This window comes from Aquila chrysaetos, chromosome 11 (genome assembly GCF_900496995.4).
Source record: "Aquila chrysaetos chrysaetos chromosome 11, bAquChr1.4, whole genome shotgun sequence".
Lineage (NCBI taxonomy): Eukaryota > Metazoa > Chordata > Aves > Accipitriformes > Accipitridae > Aquila > Aquila chrysaetos.
In genome coordinates this window covers 40,087,207-40,103,163 of record NC_044014.1, presented here as the reverse complement: position 1 = coordinate 40,103,163, position 15,957 = coordinate 40,087,207, and the positions used below count along the sequence as shown (strand labels likewise).

The 15,957-nt window shown below is 45.2% G+C and overlaps 1 protein-coding gene across 3 annotated transcripts in view; it reads left to right on the top strand.

Moving 5' to 3' along the window:
* The first annotated feature begins 256 nt into the window (after positions 1-256).
* Positions 257-15,957, top strand: part of LOC115348094 (KIF-binding protein) — a 28,436-nt gene continuing 12,735 nt past the window's right edge. The window contains exons 1-15 of one of the 3 annotated variants that reach the window (XM_030030129.2): positions 258-656; positions 876-1,151; positions 2,560-2,635; positions 3,651-3,829; positions 5,028-5,145; positions 5,811-5,996; positions 7,360-7,505; positions 7,763-7,912; positions 9,207-9,368; positions 9,934-10,053; positions 10,496-10,569; positions 11,698-11,857; positions 12,689-12,823; positions 13,637-13,681; positions 14,183-14,439. In XM_030030129.2, coding sequence (XP_029885989.1) covers positions 273-656; positions 876-1,151; positions 2,560-2,635; positions 3,651-3,829; positions 5,028-5,145; positions 5,811-5,996; positions 7,360-7,505; positions 7,763-7,912; positions 9,207-9,368; positions 9,934-10,053; positions 10,496-10,569; positions 11,698-11,857; positions 12,689-12,823; positions 13,637-13,681; positions 14,183-14,377 — 2,406 coding nt within the window. In that variant the 5' untranslated portion in view covers positions 258-272 and the 3' untranslated portion in view covers positions 14,378-14,439. Of the gene's footprint in view, positions 657-875; positions 1,152-2,559; positions 2,636-3,650; positions 3,830-5,027; positions 5,146-5,810; positions 5,997-7,359; positions 7,506-7,762; positions 7,913-9,206; positions 9,369-9,933; positions 10,054-10,495; positions 10,570-11,697; positions 11,858-12,688; positions 12,824-13,636; positions 13,682-14,182; positions 14,440-15,054; positions 15,445-15,957 lie in introns of those variants that run through there. The other 2 variants (XM_030030130.2, XM_030030131.2) reach the window with 2 other exon arrangements.

Below are 15,957 nucleotides of genomic sequence, written 5' to 3'. Positions count from 1 at the left end.
GCAAAGGTGAGCAGCAGAGTTTGAGTGTACACAACTCGGAGCACATTTTTTTTTTTATGATCGAGGAGGCATTTCCGTGCGTTATTACATACGGTAAGTACTGTTTTGCCGGTGTAGAGGTGCAGCGAGCCGGTGACCGGATTACGAAGCGCGGCGGCAGGAGCTCCCCCCTCCAACCCCGCCGGCGCGGGGGGAAGCCGGCGGAAGGGACCGGCCGGGCAGCGCCGGCGGAAGAGGCGGGCCCGGGCCGGGCCGGCGGCGCAAGCGGCTGCATGGGTGGTGCGTGGGGCCGCGCTGCGCGGCTCGCTTTCCCCGTGGCCCGGGTGGCAGCGGCCCCGGTCAGCGATCGGCGGCGGCTGGGCTGGCTGTCCGGCGCCGGAGCGGGCCCGCTGTTGCTGCTGGCGGCGGCGGCGGTGCTGCCCCGCCGCCCGGTCCGCCCGCCGGCCGCGCTCGGCGCCGCGCCTCACTTCCTGCGCGCCGGGGCGGGGCGCGGATCCTGGGGCCGCCGCTACGAGACGGGTGGCAGCGCTGCCGTGCACCTTCCCGGGGAGCAGTCGGCCGCCATGCCCGCCGCCGGTCCCGCCGCCAGCCCCGCCGAACCGCAGGCGCCGGCGGGCGACGAGTCCCTCCGCCGCGGCCGCAGGAGGAAAGTCAAGGTGGGAGCGGGCGGCCCTGAGCCATGTGCCGTCGCGGGGGCGGCCATTTTGTAAGGCCCGAACCCGCCGCGGGCTGAGGGGAACGGGGGGACGGTGTGTGGGTGTGTGTGTGTGTCCGGGCACGGGGCTTCAGGCATTAAAGCCGAATAACAGCGCGTTGTCGGAGTGGGCGGGCGAGGGAGATGGTTCTTCCGTGTAATGCCTGCTCTCCCTCGGCAGGAGGAGACCCAGGAGAAGAAGCTGAAGCGGCGGGAGAAGCTGAAGCGGCGCGGTAAGGCTGAGGGCGAGCAGGCCCAGCCCGAGGAGAGCGAGCTGGGCGACGGTGACCTTGACCCCCCCCTGCCCAAGAAGACCAAAAAAGTCAAGGAGAAGAGCAGCGGCTCCGAGCATACGGTGAAACCTTCCTCCGCTGTAAGCGACGATGCGACGTCCCTGGCAGCCCAGAGCACGTCTGGCGACGACGCGACCGCTGGAGAGCAGGACAGCGACGCAGAGGTAGTAACGCTCTAGAGCCCTTGTCTTGCTTAATTAAAATCCCACCGATAATGAGTGGGCTTAATAACACGTCCTGGGTGCTGTGTGGAGATGACGTGTGAGGGCTGTGGGAGCGTTAGGCCACTGTCGTAGGCAGCGTTTGTCACTGTTCCCCTTAAATTTACAGCACCCGCTCCTGGGCATCAGGGAGTGCCCAGCATCACGCCTCTTTCCACCTAAGCTGCGGGTGGGTGAGTGAAGTGTGGCAGCACGTGCACCAACACGTGATAGCTGTCTCTCCTTGTGCTTTCCCCTTTGTGGTAAATGCCAAGCCGTTTGGAGTAGCTTATCGTGCGGTGGAGGAGGCTAGCTAGCAGGAAGCGGTTTCCTTCATCTTCATGTAGCAATTTGTTTTGTGTCCAGCAGCGCAAGGGTTTCTCCCTGCTGCACAGGCAGTCACCGTCCCAGAAATGTGCACCGTTGTGTGCTGTGGCGGCGCTTTCTCTGCTGGCAGGCCCTTTGAAGAAGTATTTGGCAAGGTGTCCTGTAAGGGATGGTCACGGTTATCCTCATTAATTCCCGTTTCTGGAGTTTTCCCAGTTCAGGTTTCACCCTTGGCCTCGTACATACGTCCGAGAGGGCCCCGGGGCTTGTCTTCCACTGTATACGGCCTTCTGTAGGTAGTTTTCTCTCTTGTGTTTAAGATAGGAATGTGAATCGAGAGAGTACTTTTTGTACATTGGGTCTAATGATGCGATCTCTTAGATCTTTGAAGTAGAAGCTAGATTGTGTTTTCAGTAAGTATCTACTGGTGTGCAAAGTTAAGCTCTTTGCATGGTGTACCAAGTAGGTGCGATTTAGAGGGAAATTCCTGCTTCGCACAGTGAATTGTGACACCAAATATGTTTTGCTGTGAAAAACAGTTTCTAATGATTTCAGTGGACTCCAGTTAAGCTTTTTCACAAGTAGTTTCCCTTTCCTGACTTGCCGAGCATATGTGCATGATGCAGTAAGGTCACACGGAAGGGGCAGTTGTTCCATTTTGTTTGCCGTGGGTCTTAAAAGGTGGTGCAGGTGTATCTGAATTAGGGATGAGATAGCAGCAGTCGTGGTTCTGAACAAGTTGTTGCAGGTAACAAGAGCAAGAAGACCCTTGGCAGGAAGTCTTTACTCAAGACTGATGTAAAAACAAGATTTGCTTGTAGGAATTCTGTCACACTGAGTGGTGCAGCCTTTGTCAGTGTGTCTTGTCTTCTAATACAGGGTGGCTGGATTCAAGTTGCCCACTTTATGCTGTGATGATGTTTTTGTTTGTGAAGTACCTGCATCACAAGGGTTTTCTTTTTCTTGTGTGCCTATGTAGCATATGTTATTTGCTCATCTCTTAGGGCTAATAAGTTTTTTTTCTTTTTTTCTTTTACCCTGTTAGGAGCTGACAGAAGAAGCAAAAGAAGGCGCCTTCTCCAATTTTCCTCTCTCCCAAAACACCATCAACTTTCTCAAAGGTTAGTTAACGTGGTAAAAGAAATTTCTGTAAATGTTTGTCCAGAATTGCAGTCTGTTACCCCTATAAGCAGAGACAGAAACCCAGGGTAAATTGTCCTAAATTGTCTTACATTTATTGTGTGGTAAGAATATGCACGTGAGCAGTCACTGTAGATTCAAAGAATTTACTGTTGTTAGTAGGAACAAAGTTTCTGTTCTGTTCAGTTTCAAGGGCCTTAGGTGAGTTTATTCTTCAATGGTGTGGTTATTCCTAGATACACATTCCAGAGACAGGGTTTCTCTTCTTGTTAGCATCATTCTATTTACTGTGTATCTTTACTTCAATTCCCATATCTGCTGTCTACAATATCACTTCTTAAATAAGTGTAATGATGTTTTATATGTGAAGACTATTTGGCTCCTGTGAACAGATTGTCTATGATTATTCTCATACTTTTGGGCATTTTCATATCTCTTCTTGGTTAGTTTTGTTGAGGAAGTAATCACTGTAGAATTCTTGTCCTCTGTGTTGGGAAGCTGTGTGATTCTTGTTCCTCAGACAAAATTCTCCTTCTTCCTTTACATTTTGCTTGCTTGGAAGATTCTCTTGGATGGATTGCTTCACTTCTACTGTGCAAAATCTCTCTGAAGTTTTAGAATGTTGTGAAACAAACACCCTCACCTCCTCCCGACCTTCAAAATCAAGCTACCACAAAATCTTGGGCTGTATCAGAAAAAGCATGTTGTGTTTTTTTTTTTTAATTACTCTCCTGTTGTCTTATGCTAGACATCACAAAGAAGGCTATATTTCATTGTGGATACTGTGTGGATACTCAGCTGTGTGTTTGGTGGCGGACAATACCTTTTGATCTAAAGTAGGAATAAAACCAAAGATGCGTTGTTTTCTTCTAAGTTGCATCTCCTGTTGTGTACAGGATTTGGCATGTTGTGCCCTACATATTCAGGCTACTTATATATGAGGGCTTCTAATTGTTTGTTCACCTTTTAATGAAACCTCTTTGGATTATCTTACAGCTCGAGGTGTAAAATACCTGTTCCCTGTGCAAGTGAAGACTTTTCAGCCCATATATGATGGCAAAGACCTAATTGCTCAAGCTCGAACAGGAACCGGGAAAACCTTTTCTTTTGCTCTTCCGCTGACTGAAAAACTTCAGAGTGTCTCGCAAGATGGGAGAAGAGGCCGTGCACCAAAAGTAACTTACCACTTAAGGGTTAACACCAAAACCTTAGAAAATGGCAGTTTTCGAAAGTGATTTTGTAATGGCTTTGGGGACTTTTGTTTGGGACTTCTTTCTCCTTTATTGGTGTTTGTAATACTGGACGCTTTCCTCAGATCAGGAGCTACAGTGTCACAGATTTTGCACCTTCACAGTGGTAACACATTTCATGTTTAGGGTTCCTTGTGACTGCATTTGGGAGAATGGTCAAGGCACTGCAGTAGTAGCTAGTGGACTTCCAGACTGCTGTCCTCAGAAAGTTAGTGTGTGGCTTTGGGGTTCAATCCCCTGCCTCTTCTGAGGTAGTGGTTGAGTCAGCTGGACTTGTCTCCATTCACTGAGGTTGTTTCTCACTATAAATTCCATGGCAATAACTGAAGGCTTTTGGTTTTTTGGTTGGTTGTTTTTTTTTTTTTTTTTTTCTCCTTATGTCTGGAGACAACTTAATGGATGCAAGTATTGTTTACATTTCTACTTAAGCATGAGATGGAATTGGTAACTAGATACCTGTGACTGGATACCATATTCCCATGCAAATGAAGTGTATATATTTATCATTGGACTGAAAAACTGTTAAAGTCTGCAGATTTGTTGCCTACTTCATCCTTCTATTTTATTAACTTTAAAGGCAATGTAAGTTTGAAAATCTTATTGTCTGAAGGATTTCTAGAGAATTCAGCTCTTTGTTTTACCATTTCATTCTTAAAGAAAATAGAGGGGGGAAGGATAGATACTGGAAGAAGGCAGGTAGGTGGAAAAGGAGGATATATGGCTAGAGCGTGTCATGCTATGTATCTTTTAAGATCTTACTACTCCAAATTGTTTAGTGACTGTTCCTGTGCTTGAATGCTGAGCTGCACCTTCATTGTCCTTGGTAATGTTACTGAAGTGTCTATTTTATGTGGCAGTAACTTAAGAAAAAAATTATTGCTGTCCTACATCTCAGCTAGTCTTGTAATGCTTTGTCTTGTTTCCTCTTTCTGGCTATGAGGCTGTGTTGTGCAGGCTCCTGGTGGCAGGAAATATTGCTGAGATGGTGGGGAGCTGTGGGCGCCTCTGCAACAGGTGGAGGATAAGAATGGGAGTACAAGCTGTTTAATGTGAAATAAACACTTTTCTCCTAGCACCCTCTCCCAAGCGCATCTGCATTTTTGTCTCTTTTCACTCCCTCCAGGTGCTGGTTCTTGTTCCAACCAGGGAACTGGCCACTCAGGTAGCCAAAGACTTCAAGAGTCTCACCAGGAAACTGTCAGTGGCTTGTTTTTATGGAGGAACTCCGTATAAAGAACAGCGTAAGTAAATGCTAAGGAATTATTACTGGGTTGGAGTTGCCTTTATCCAAATGCATTCCATGAATAAAACTGGCTTTTTCCCCCTTGGAGTTTCACTTCATTCGGGAACTGTGACATTGCTTTCAAAGGAAGCATACAGCCTGGGTTGAGTTATTTTAGTTCCAATATTTATTTAAAAGAATGGTTGTAGATCTGTGGAGTGACGAGTCCTTTGAGTTTCTTCTTTATTGCGTGTTTGTGTGATTTTTGTGTGGACATATACTGGGACTAGATGACCGTCCAAGGAAAAGAGAGAACTGTGTATGTGCGTGTGGCTCTGTCTCCAGAGGTAGCTGTGAAAAACAATTCAGTGGAAAAACTAAAGTGTTTTTATCTAATAAAGCTCTGGAGATTTCTAATGTGCGCCGATTGCTGCTTGGAAGTTGGCGTATCTTACTGTAATTTGCTTGTGGTTTAGCCGGTATTCCTGACACAGCAACTTGGACCACCGTTAAGCTTACTTGTTTGTTACCCGGACTGAATGTAGTGCTTTATTCAGAGATTGAAGTGAAGGGCAGTAGCTTTTTGGTTCTAAAATTAGAAGTGTTGCTGTCTACTGGTAGCTTTTTACCTTGTTGTGTCTTAGCATTCTGACACTGTCCTTGTTTTTCTGTCTTTTCTTCCAGTTGATCTCCTTAAAAGTGGCATTGATATTCTAGTGGGAACTCCTGGACGGATCAAAGACCACATTCAGAATAGCAAGCTGGAACTTTCCGATGTGAAGCATGTTGTTTTGGATGAAGTTGATCACATGTTAGACATGGGCTTTGCTGAACAAGTGGAAGAAATCTTAGGATTTGCTTATAAAAAAGGTAAATTTTCATAAAAAAGGAGAGGAATAGGGGACAATGCAGAAAACACAATTATGCTACTTTGAAAACTGCTGGTGCACCCCCAACTTGAATCCTTTGTGTGATGCTAGTATTGGACCTCAGAGATGGCTGAAGGGCTGGAATGGCATCTCTGGAAGGAGGGGGGAAAAAAAAAAAGCAAAAAAGCAACAAACCCAATCCAACTCCCTAAACCCTAGTGTTCTTCATCCTGAGAGCGGTGACTGAGCATAGGGTTAGGGTTATGGCATGTCTGTACGCTTGTCATCACACAAAGTTGACAACTGGGGAATATTTGCTCTTTTCTGATGTAGTGGGCATTCATCAAAGCCACCGGGTAGCAGGTACAGAGCAGAAGGAGGTTATTTTAATAATGTGAAATTCCTTGCCACGTTGTACTAATGCCAAAAGTTTTGAAAAGTGAGTTGAATTACTGGAAGTAGAAATATCAAGGATTACTAAAAGGAAGGTTATCACTTCTGGCTCTGGAAGCCACAGAAAGCTGGTTGCTGGCAGGGCTTCTTCACATCTTTGTTAACTAGACTTGACTACTGTTGGAGAGAGCACATGAGCTTCATGGATCTTAGGTTTGACCCAGTACAGCCACTGTAATTTTTACTTGACTGCTACATTCTCCCCATTTCTGCAGAGTTGGTCTTTCTCCTGACAGCCAAAAAGTACAGATGATCTTCTAAAAAAGGAAATCTATATAGGTTTTGGAAGAGCTGTCATAAGTATTCAATCTTACAAGTTTTCTTCATAACTGGAAAATAAATTGTAGGGAATAATAAGTGTCCTTTTGCAATGTGTGTTTCTTTCTGTCTGATTGTGTGCAGCAATGAAGGTAGGTTAAACTTTTTCAAGATACTGTTTGTTAAACTGTTCTTACCTGGGGTAATCTATCTTGTTATGTAATCCTTCCCCCGGTCTGCAGAGTGTCCTTTTTAGCCTGCCTTTTTCCTTTGCACATAGCCATACTGTTCACAGCTAGTTAGTATTGGAATACCAGGCAAGAAGGGATTGAGACAAGAGTTCTTTCAGATATGTGGGAGGACTTCAGGCATGGTCTAAACCATTTTTAGCAGATGATCTAGAAATGTGTCTTGCATTTCTTCTCAGGCAGGACGAAGGGTTGATTCAGTTTGGTCCAGTTAAAATGACTGTAATTTTGCCTTTGGTCTCTAAAGGTTATTAAAAATGTTTAATTGCTTCTAAGTTTTCTTCTTGTAGCTGACTTACTGCACATATAAACCTCTCAATTTGAGAGCAAATCTGTTGCTTTTTCATCAGGTCTCAAGTGTCAGAGTGTGTTGTGATGACTGAAATCAGTGGCCTTTCCTTCCAGGTTCTGAGAACAACCCCCAGACACTGCTGTTTTCTGCAACTTGTCCACGATGGGTGTATGATGTAGCAAAAAAATACATGAAAGATGAATATGAACAGATTGACCTGATTGGAAAGAAGACTCAAAGGACTGCCACAACTGTGGAAGTGAGTGATTCTGCTGCAGAGCAGTGCAGGTCCTGAGAGCATGTAGCCTGGATGAAATGGGTTCTGCATTGACTTTACAAATGGGAGTATGGAATCACTTGTCACATGATTGACACACAAATTTTTTAAGCAAAGCTTTCATATGGGGGCAGTAGTTTGCAAGCTTAAAAAAAAAAATTCTTTCTGCGCTCATTTTGTCTGTCCTGTGCATGGCTTAGATTTAACATAGATGCTTATCATGTTTCTTTCCCAAACAGCACTTGGCTATACAGTGTCGCTCATCTCAGAGAGCAGGAGTTCTTGGGGATATCATTCAAGTTTACAGTGGCAGCCATGGGCGGACCATTGTCTTCTGTGAGACCAAAAAGGAAGCAAATGAACTAGCTATGAATGCTTCACTGAAACAGGTACTGGGGTCTGAACTGAGAGCAGCAGTTACGGATATTCGGGGTTGAATGCCCTGAAATAAATATGAGGTTGCAGCTGTGTGGATGAAGTTGTTTCTGTGGGTGGTTTTAAGACTTATGAAAGCTGTTTTTAAAAGTAGAGCTTTGCAGTTAAAATACCCTCTTGGCTGTGGTTATGAATTTATTCCTTTGGCTTTAAAACCATGCTGGACAGGATCAATGGAAAATACGTAGCTTATGCTGAATAACCAGGAGACAGTAATAATGGTAATAAACAGGAGCTAGTGTAGTGCACATATTCCATCTCACGTTAGTGTGCTTTTCGGATTCCCATCTCTTAATGGCATTTATTCTTTGAACAGTCAGTAGTATTCAGGAAAATCCAACTAATAATGGTAGAATGGAATGCCTTGTTGCCCTTGGAAGGTCATTTAATAGTTTGTTCAGAACTCGGGTGATATATTGAGCAGGTTTTCTATGCTTGCTTGAATTGTTACCCTTTTTTGAGTGTGGGGAAAGGTGCTGGATTTTTTTCAGAGAAAGTTTTGTTTGATACTAAATACTAATTTATGGAGAAGGAGCAGTGGTGGGAATACATGGTTTGCCCAGTATTTGATAAATGTCATATACCATCCACATTAAAATCTCACAGCAACAGTTTTTGTTGGTTGGCCCTGCTGCTTTCATGGTAAATCCATTGACTTTGTTCTTGTGTCAGTATGTGACACGCTCTTCTCAGGCTACTAAGTTCTGCTTTAGCATGTTACTTGTTTGAATTCTGAGCTTGTGACTCTTCCCTTTCTCCTTGTCAAAGACTTGATCTGTTCCTTGTCCCATTAAATGTGGAGGTTGTTCAGATCACCTGTAGGATTTGGGAATGCCCTGGAAACCTCACTTCAGCTTCTGTGGGTTTTGGGATGGCTTCCCAGGGAACGGAGCAAAGTCTCTTACCAGCTATTGACAAGCACTGCCTAAGTAAAGTTGCTTCCATTTGTTCCAGTTGAAGTGAAAGCTGAAGTGGGCCCTTTTGGCATGGCAGACTGCAGATTGTACAGTTTGCTGTGGGTGTGCTGCAAATAATAACGTTTATGGTAAAACTACTGCTTATGGGTATTATTGTCCCAGAGAAGGATCAAACCACAAAGTAGGATGCTTTATATTCCTTTGGTATCAGCTGTGTAATTACTTTCTGTTGCTCTGCACGATATTTTGGGTTTTGTAATTAAATGTCTTTAGATACTGCAGCCTAGACTCCCATGTTAAATGACATGTTTACGGTTTGTTTCACTGACAGGATGCCCAGTCATTGCATGGTGACATTCCACAGAAACAGAGAGAAATTACATTAAAAGGCTTTAGAAATGGTGTGTTTGAAGTTCTGATTGCAACAAATGTAGCTGCCCGTGGTTTGGATATTCCTGAGGTTGACCTTGTTATACAGTGTTCACCGCCAAAAGTAAGTCATTTAGGGGAAACTAAAATTGTAATTTGTTTTTTTGTGACAGAATAATGGGTTATTTCTCTGTTTCACTGGAGTTATGTTCTGATTCACAGATGAAGTGGACTTTTTGTAAATGCTGGCCTAGAATTCCATAGTAAAGCTTTTATATTTTGAGCTTTGATTAAAGTAAAAGTGATGGGTTTTGGTTACTCTGGAAAGTCGTAAGATAGCTTTTGATGTTGTTTCAGCATTTCTGAATCCCTTCTGAACGTTGTTGAGTTTCATAATAATTCTAAAACACCCCTGCTGCTTTTTTCTTCTTTTGAAACTGCAGTGAAGCTTTTTATTTAAAAAAAAACTTATGTCAATAGTGTTTGTTAAACCTGAGGCAGCATACCTTGGGCAGGGTAGCATACACAAACCCGAGTGGTTTGTGTGTAGTTATGAGTTTGGGTGTAGAGACATAATGTATCACTCCTTAGGCTTCTGACTTAGAATTTAGCTTGCATTTTCTCTCTTGTACAAATGTCAACAGTTTAAATGACATAAGGTTTTGTCTTGTTAATCTGAATTTCTGAAGGATGTTGATTCCTATATCCATCGTTCTGGACGTACGGGTCGAGCTGGCCGGACCGGGATCTGCATTTGTTTGTTTCAGAGAAGAGAAGAAGATCTTCTGAAACAAGTTGAGCACAAAGCGGTGAGTTGTACCTCAGACCTCTGCTTAATGAAATTACTCATCTCTTAAAAAGACTCTGCCACTCTTAGACTTTGTAACCATGTGCTGCTTATGACTCCAGTGTGAGACTCATGTCCCATAGTCCAGTAGGACTAAAATGTTGCTATTTGGTAAGCGTTTGTAAATGCTTTTGTATCAACCTGTTCTAACGTCTCATGAGTTTCCCCATGTTGGCAGTATTCTGTTGCTGCCAGCCAGCAGATTGTGACCGAAATGCATGAAGGAGACCATGCCTTTACAATCTGCATGTAAATTGATGTAAAGTAGTTCCAGATTAACAAAGGCAGGAGCTCAGATGTTCTAAACAGTGAGTGACTAGGGGTCACAGTAATGTGACTTAGGTAGGGTTGTGTTGTAGGGTGCTGAAAACAACTTTAACTGTAATCTGTTTTCTTGATTTCAGGGGATTACATTTAAGCGTATAGGTGTTCCGTCTGCTACAGATGTAATTAAAGCTTCAAGTAATGATGCCAAAAAGTAAGTTTATTTGCCTGCTCTTAAAAGGTGTCTAGAGATCTTGCCAACAACAATGCTGTTAATGCAAAGCTTTAAGGGATCAGACCTGTGTGTGAGCATGTCTTTGCCTATGTCGTAAAAGTCAGCTGGTTTGCATGTAGGCACTGACTTGTTTTCTTCAGCTGATATCAATAAACTTCTATGTGCTTTAACACAGACCTTTTCATAGAACATAATGTTCTCTTAATTGCAAAAATTAGCCTTATTTTATATCATCAGAAATCAATAGCAGAATGGGGAATTGCTGTCATGCGGGGAAACTGATTTTGTCCACTCGGATGATACAGTAGCAGTGTGTCAAGAGTAATACTTAGTATAATGAGGAGTTACTCTGCAGTACTGTGGGTGTTGTAGGCCTGTCCTGTGTTTCTTTGTATCGTTTTATTCTCAAGGGTTGTGGTTTTTATTCCACGCAGCTCTGTTTACATTTGCTGCCCATTGGTGGAAATGCATTGATAGAGGTGATTATAATTAGTGAGGATTTGACCAGTGTAAAGGAGATGATGGGCATGGTGTTGGGTTCCCTGCGTACTGAATAATGGTGGGAAGTGCTGGTGTACCAACAATAACATTAGAGAAGTAGCTGTTCTCAGTTTCCCACCTTGTTTTCACTGCCTCTCCCAGAAATAACCAATTTAATCAGCTTGCACTGAGAGCAAGAGGTGCCTTGCCCCAGCCCAGCAGTGGCATTGTAGTGGTTTGCTTCTCTTCCTTGTCAAGTAAAAGTGAAGGATTCTTGGGTTTCCTGGCAACACTTTTTTTGGGATTCTTGGGTGTGGCCTTAAGAATGCTGATATTTTAGAGCCTTCCCTTGATGTTTTTATCAATGCTTTCAAATATGCCACATTGTACATCCTCGGTTTTGAACGCGTCTTTCAAGAGGCTTAGCTTAATGGAACAGATAAGGTGGGTATTCAGCATCCTGAAGGTCTTGAGTTAAATGAGTGGTAGTTAAGCATAGGCATGATAGCCAGGGCTTTTGGAGATAATTCCTTAATCTTGAAAGCTGTCTGAAGCCTATGTCTTAAACATGACTGCACTTCACCCTGACCTTTGCTGACCTCTTAAACTTCTGTTGTCACCATGTAGGTTGTTGGAGGCCATTCCTCCTTCTGCAGTAGACTACTTCAGAAAATCTGCTCAAGAGCTCATAGATGAAAAAGGTGCAGTTGCTGCTCTGGCTGCAGCTCTAGCCCATATTTCTGGGGCATCTTACATACAACAGCGCTCTTTACTCAACTCAACTGCGGTAAGTAACATTATACCTGTGTTAACAAGAATAGATAAATGAATTGCTTGCATCCAGTCCAAGTGTAGCATTTTCTTCTCAGGCTCTTTCAGTAGGATTTCTGAATAGCTGTTATCCCCAGCTCCTGGTTTGTTGCTCGTTCCTTAACTGAAATCAGCTCTTACTGGCACTCTGCAGGAAACCAGAGAAACTTGAAATCAGTTAGTAAGTTCTCTTATCGTGAGAGTTAAAAGAATTTCTCCAGAGATCTAAGTGACAGAAGACTTTGATGATCTAAGAGAGTTTAACTAATGACATTTTACAAGCTAATAGAGTGGTTCATGCTATTGTAATTTTCCCTTCCCAGGAAGCCTTTACATTTCTGTAATATTGCAAGTAAGTCTAGCAGTGATTACCTGATTTCAAAGAGATCTTGACAGAAGTACAGCCCTTCCTTTTTCTGATGCATTTAGGGAGAACTTGGCCCAGTTCATTGCGTGGTAACGGAGTTTTGGAAATAGCATGTGACTGGACTGTGCTTCTTGTATCAGTTTGGATTTTTTTTAACCTGTTTTCTAGTGCCAACTTTATGTATTGAATAAATTCGTCTCTGCTTCTGGCTAAAAATACAGAAGTGGTGTTGGCCTTTGTATCGATGGGCAATCCTAGGTTAGATGGATGCCTTCAGCTTCTTAGGAGACTTTTAGTCGCTTCATTTTTGGGAAGCTGATTTCTTAGGATTAAATACTATGTTATAATAACAAGTTATTGCATAGCTCATTAGTTAGTGAGTTACAGGCTGTCCAGCCAAGTATAGCGTTGTAAACGTTTTTCTCTGTTTGTTTCCTGAAGGGCTTTGTGACGATGGTGTTAACGTGTTCAATAGAAATGCGTACCATGGGCTATGCCTGGCGAGGACTAAAAGAACAGCTTGGTGAGGAAGTCGATGACAAAGTATCTGGAATGCGTTTTCTCAAGGGGAAGATGGTAAGATGGCCCAACCTTGGTGAAGGAGGGGGGGTGTGTGTGTACACATAGGGCCAGTTTTTGCAGTGATTGAGGCAGGAGTTCTGAAGTACCAGTATAGAAATGTTGATACCTCACTCTATCCCTACTCAATCTAATTTCTCAGAAAATGGTAACCTGTTAGGAAGCCCCCTGAAACTGCTGTTTAGGTATACACTATTAAAAAAAACCCAACCATTGAAGCTAGTTGAGTGTTTTAGAAGACACTTATTTGAACGGAGACATTGCTCCTAAATGATAATGCAGAAATTCTCTCCTAAAAAAAAAAAGCATCAGAAATATGTATATAGTGGGAGTGGTTGCTGTGACTTTTATTCTTTCATTGTAAACTTGTGCTAACACTGTATACCACTGCATTGAAAAGACAGATGTAGAGCAGGGCAGTGACTGACTGCCTGACCTGAGCAGTACAGCATTCACCTGACTGTCAGCCTGGCTCCTGACTTGTCTGACACTTGTATTCTGTGCAAGTGTGTTCTCAGAGAGCTTGTGGTGCCAGATGACACCTGTCTTTTAAACAGGCAAGCTGATTGCAGGCAATGCTGCTGTCAGCACAGAGCATTCGAATATTCATTTTGTTTTGAGCTTTTGTGTTTTAACTGCTTTTTCCTTCAGCTTATAAAAAGCTTTCGCCAAAAGACCATGCTTTCTGCCATTTCTGGTTTCTACACTTAGTGTGTGTGAGCGGTTGCAGGTGCTGCCTGTCTGGAGTTGTGTGTTTCTGTTCTTGGATATATCTTTGGAAAGCAAATGCCTCTTTTTATTCTGTTATAGGGGGTGTGCTTTGATATCCCTGCTGGCGAACTGAGTAACATACAGGTATGTTTTTGTAGCCGGAACTGGCTTTGGAACCTGGCGATTTGAAATTTGGTGATTGCCATGGATAGGATTGAATATAGGGTGGTTTGGGAGAATGAGGTTTGTGTTTTAGTAAGGATGTTGCATAGAGAACAGTGTCACTAGAAAGAGCACAGCACAGTTGTTAGAAAATACCCTGGCATGCCTCTTTCTCGTTTCAGTATTACCTGATTTTATTAAACAAAATCCTGTGTTCTATGGCTACTCTGGGTTTTGACCTCTCCAGTGTATTTGAGAGTTAACCAGTTTTCTGTCTACTTCACTCCCTCTTGTCCCTCTGTGATCGTTTATCCTTTGTCACAGGACCGCGAGTTGTCTCCCAAGAGGGATCTGCTGAGCTGGTTTGGTGCGGGTGGGATTTGTCTGGAAATGCCTTTGCATTCATCGTTGCTTTTAATGATGTAGGGTACCTTGGACGCACCTGCAGGCACATAAAGTCTTGTCACGTTGGTCTTGTTTCAGGAACAGTGGAGGGACACCAGGCGCTGGCAGCTGTCAGTGGCAAAGGAATTGCCTGAGCTGGAAGAGTACCCCCAGGAGGCAGGACGAGGGTTCTCCAGGTTCGGAAATGGGAGGCAAGGTGACAGCGGCTTCAAGAGAAACAACTGGTTTAAGAATGGAAACCGGGGACATGATTTTAACAGGTCACTTGATTAACCTCTGGTACAGATATGGGACTGAGGTGATTTTTATCAAAAAGTAAAAGCCTGTTAGACATTGCTCTTTGTCTTTATTCCTTGATAAAGCAGCCTGTCTTTGAGGATGGCTAAGAATCACGTTTGCTGAAATGACCGGGTTTTTTGGAAGATTCTTCTTTTTGCCCATCAAATCAGCTGCAGCCATTTTCCTGCCGTCAAACTAAACTCCATACGTGTCTCGGAGGGACGAGTGTTTCACTGGAAACTCAGCACCGTGGGGGAACAACACCCTTCCGAACGTGGACAGTTACCGCACCTTGCCTGTTCAGCAGCCCTTGCATTAAAAAATCTGGTTCTAAAAAAAATTTTTTTTCAGAAAAATTTGAGATCGAGCCCCTCAGCCCCCTTCCTCGAGAGCGTCCCAGGGGAGCCGGGGCTCAGGTGGCCGTTGGGGTGCTGTCTGCTGATTCTCCATGCTTGGTACCGTTTGCCCTCAGCCCCGTCACGGAGGCCGTGGGGAAGAACATTAAGAATTTGAAACGGCAGGAGAGGGGAGCGCGGGGACGCCCCGAGGCGCCCGCACGGCGAGAGGCGGCGGGAGCGGGGCGCCGCTGCGGTCGCCATGACGGCGGGGCGGGAGGAAGGGGGCGGGGCCGGCCCCGAAGCGCGGCGGTGATTGGCCGGCGGAGCGTCAGGCGGTTGCGCGCATGACACTGGGCGGCCGGCGGAGGGAAGATGGCGGAGGCGGCGGGAGGCGGCTGGGCCGCGGTGTGCGAGAAGTTCCGCACCGCCCGGACTCTCTCGGCCGTGGAGTCGCGCAAGGACCCGGAGACCGAGCCCTATCGCTCCAAATACAGCGCCCGGGCGCTGCTTCAGGAGGTCAAGCAGCTGCTGAGCGCCGCCGAGGAGGGCGGCGAGGCGCGACTGTTGGCCGTGCGGCGGGCCGTGCTGGAGTACGAGCTGGGCGTCAACCACACCGACACCGAGGAGCTGTCGGCCGGCGAGGAGCACCTGCAGCGCTGCACGCAGCTCCTGGAACCCCACCGCCTCTCCCCAGACTGCGTCTCCCTCTACATACAGGCCCAGGTGGGCTGGGGCTGTGAAGGCCCAAGGCGGGGGGGGGGGATGTCTGTGGTGAGGGGCCGTGAGGTGTGGGCCGCCCCGGCAGCGGCCGGCCGGAGGGTCTGAGGGGTCCTGGGGGGGTGGTGGGGGGGTGTGCTATGTCTGTGAGCTGCGCTGCGAGGTCACTGCAACCGGCTGTAAATAGAGTGAGGGAGATTTGTGGCGCTTCAGACTCCTGATGGGTATGGCTTGTGTAATAATAATAATAAAACACCGGCAGCTCTGGCGTTTATTTCTTGCTCGACGAAATAATTCACAGGTGGCGGCTGTGGAGGGATGCTGTTCTCTCTTAAGCTTGCTGCTGATGCCTTTGGGCATGCAGAGCATCTAGCGGTGTGTTCTTTTAATCGAAACTGGGTGTTGACAAAGCATTGTATTCTCCAGGATAGACCGAGACAGAACTTGTAAGAACTGGGCAAGGATAAATTAGTAGAAGACCTCGGTATGTCCAGAACCTATTTGTGATTCCTTAACTGT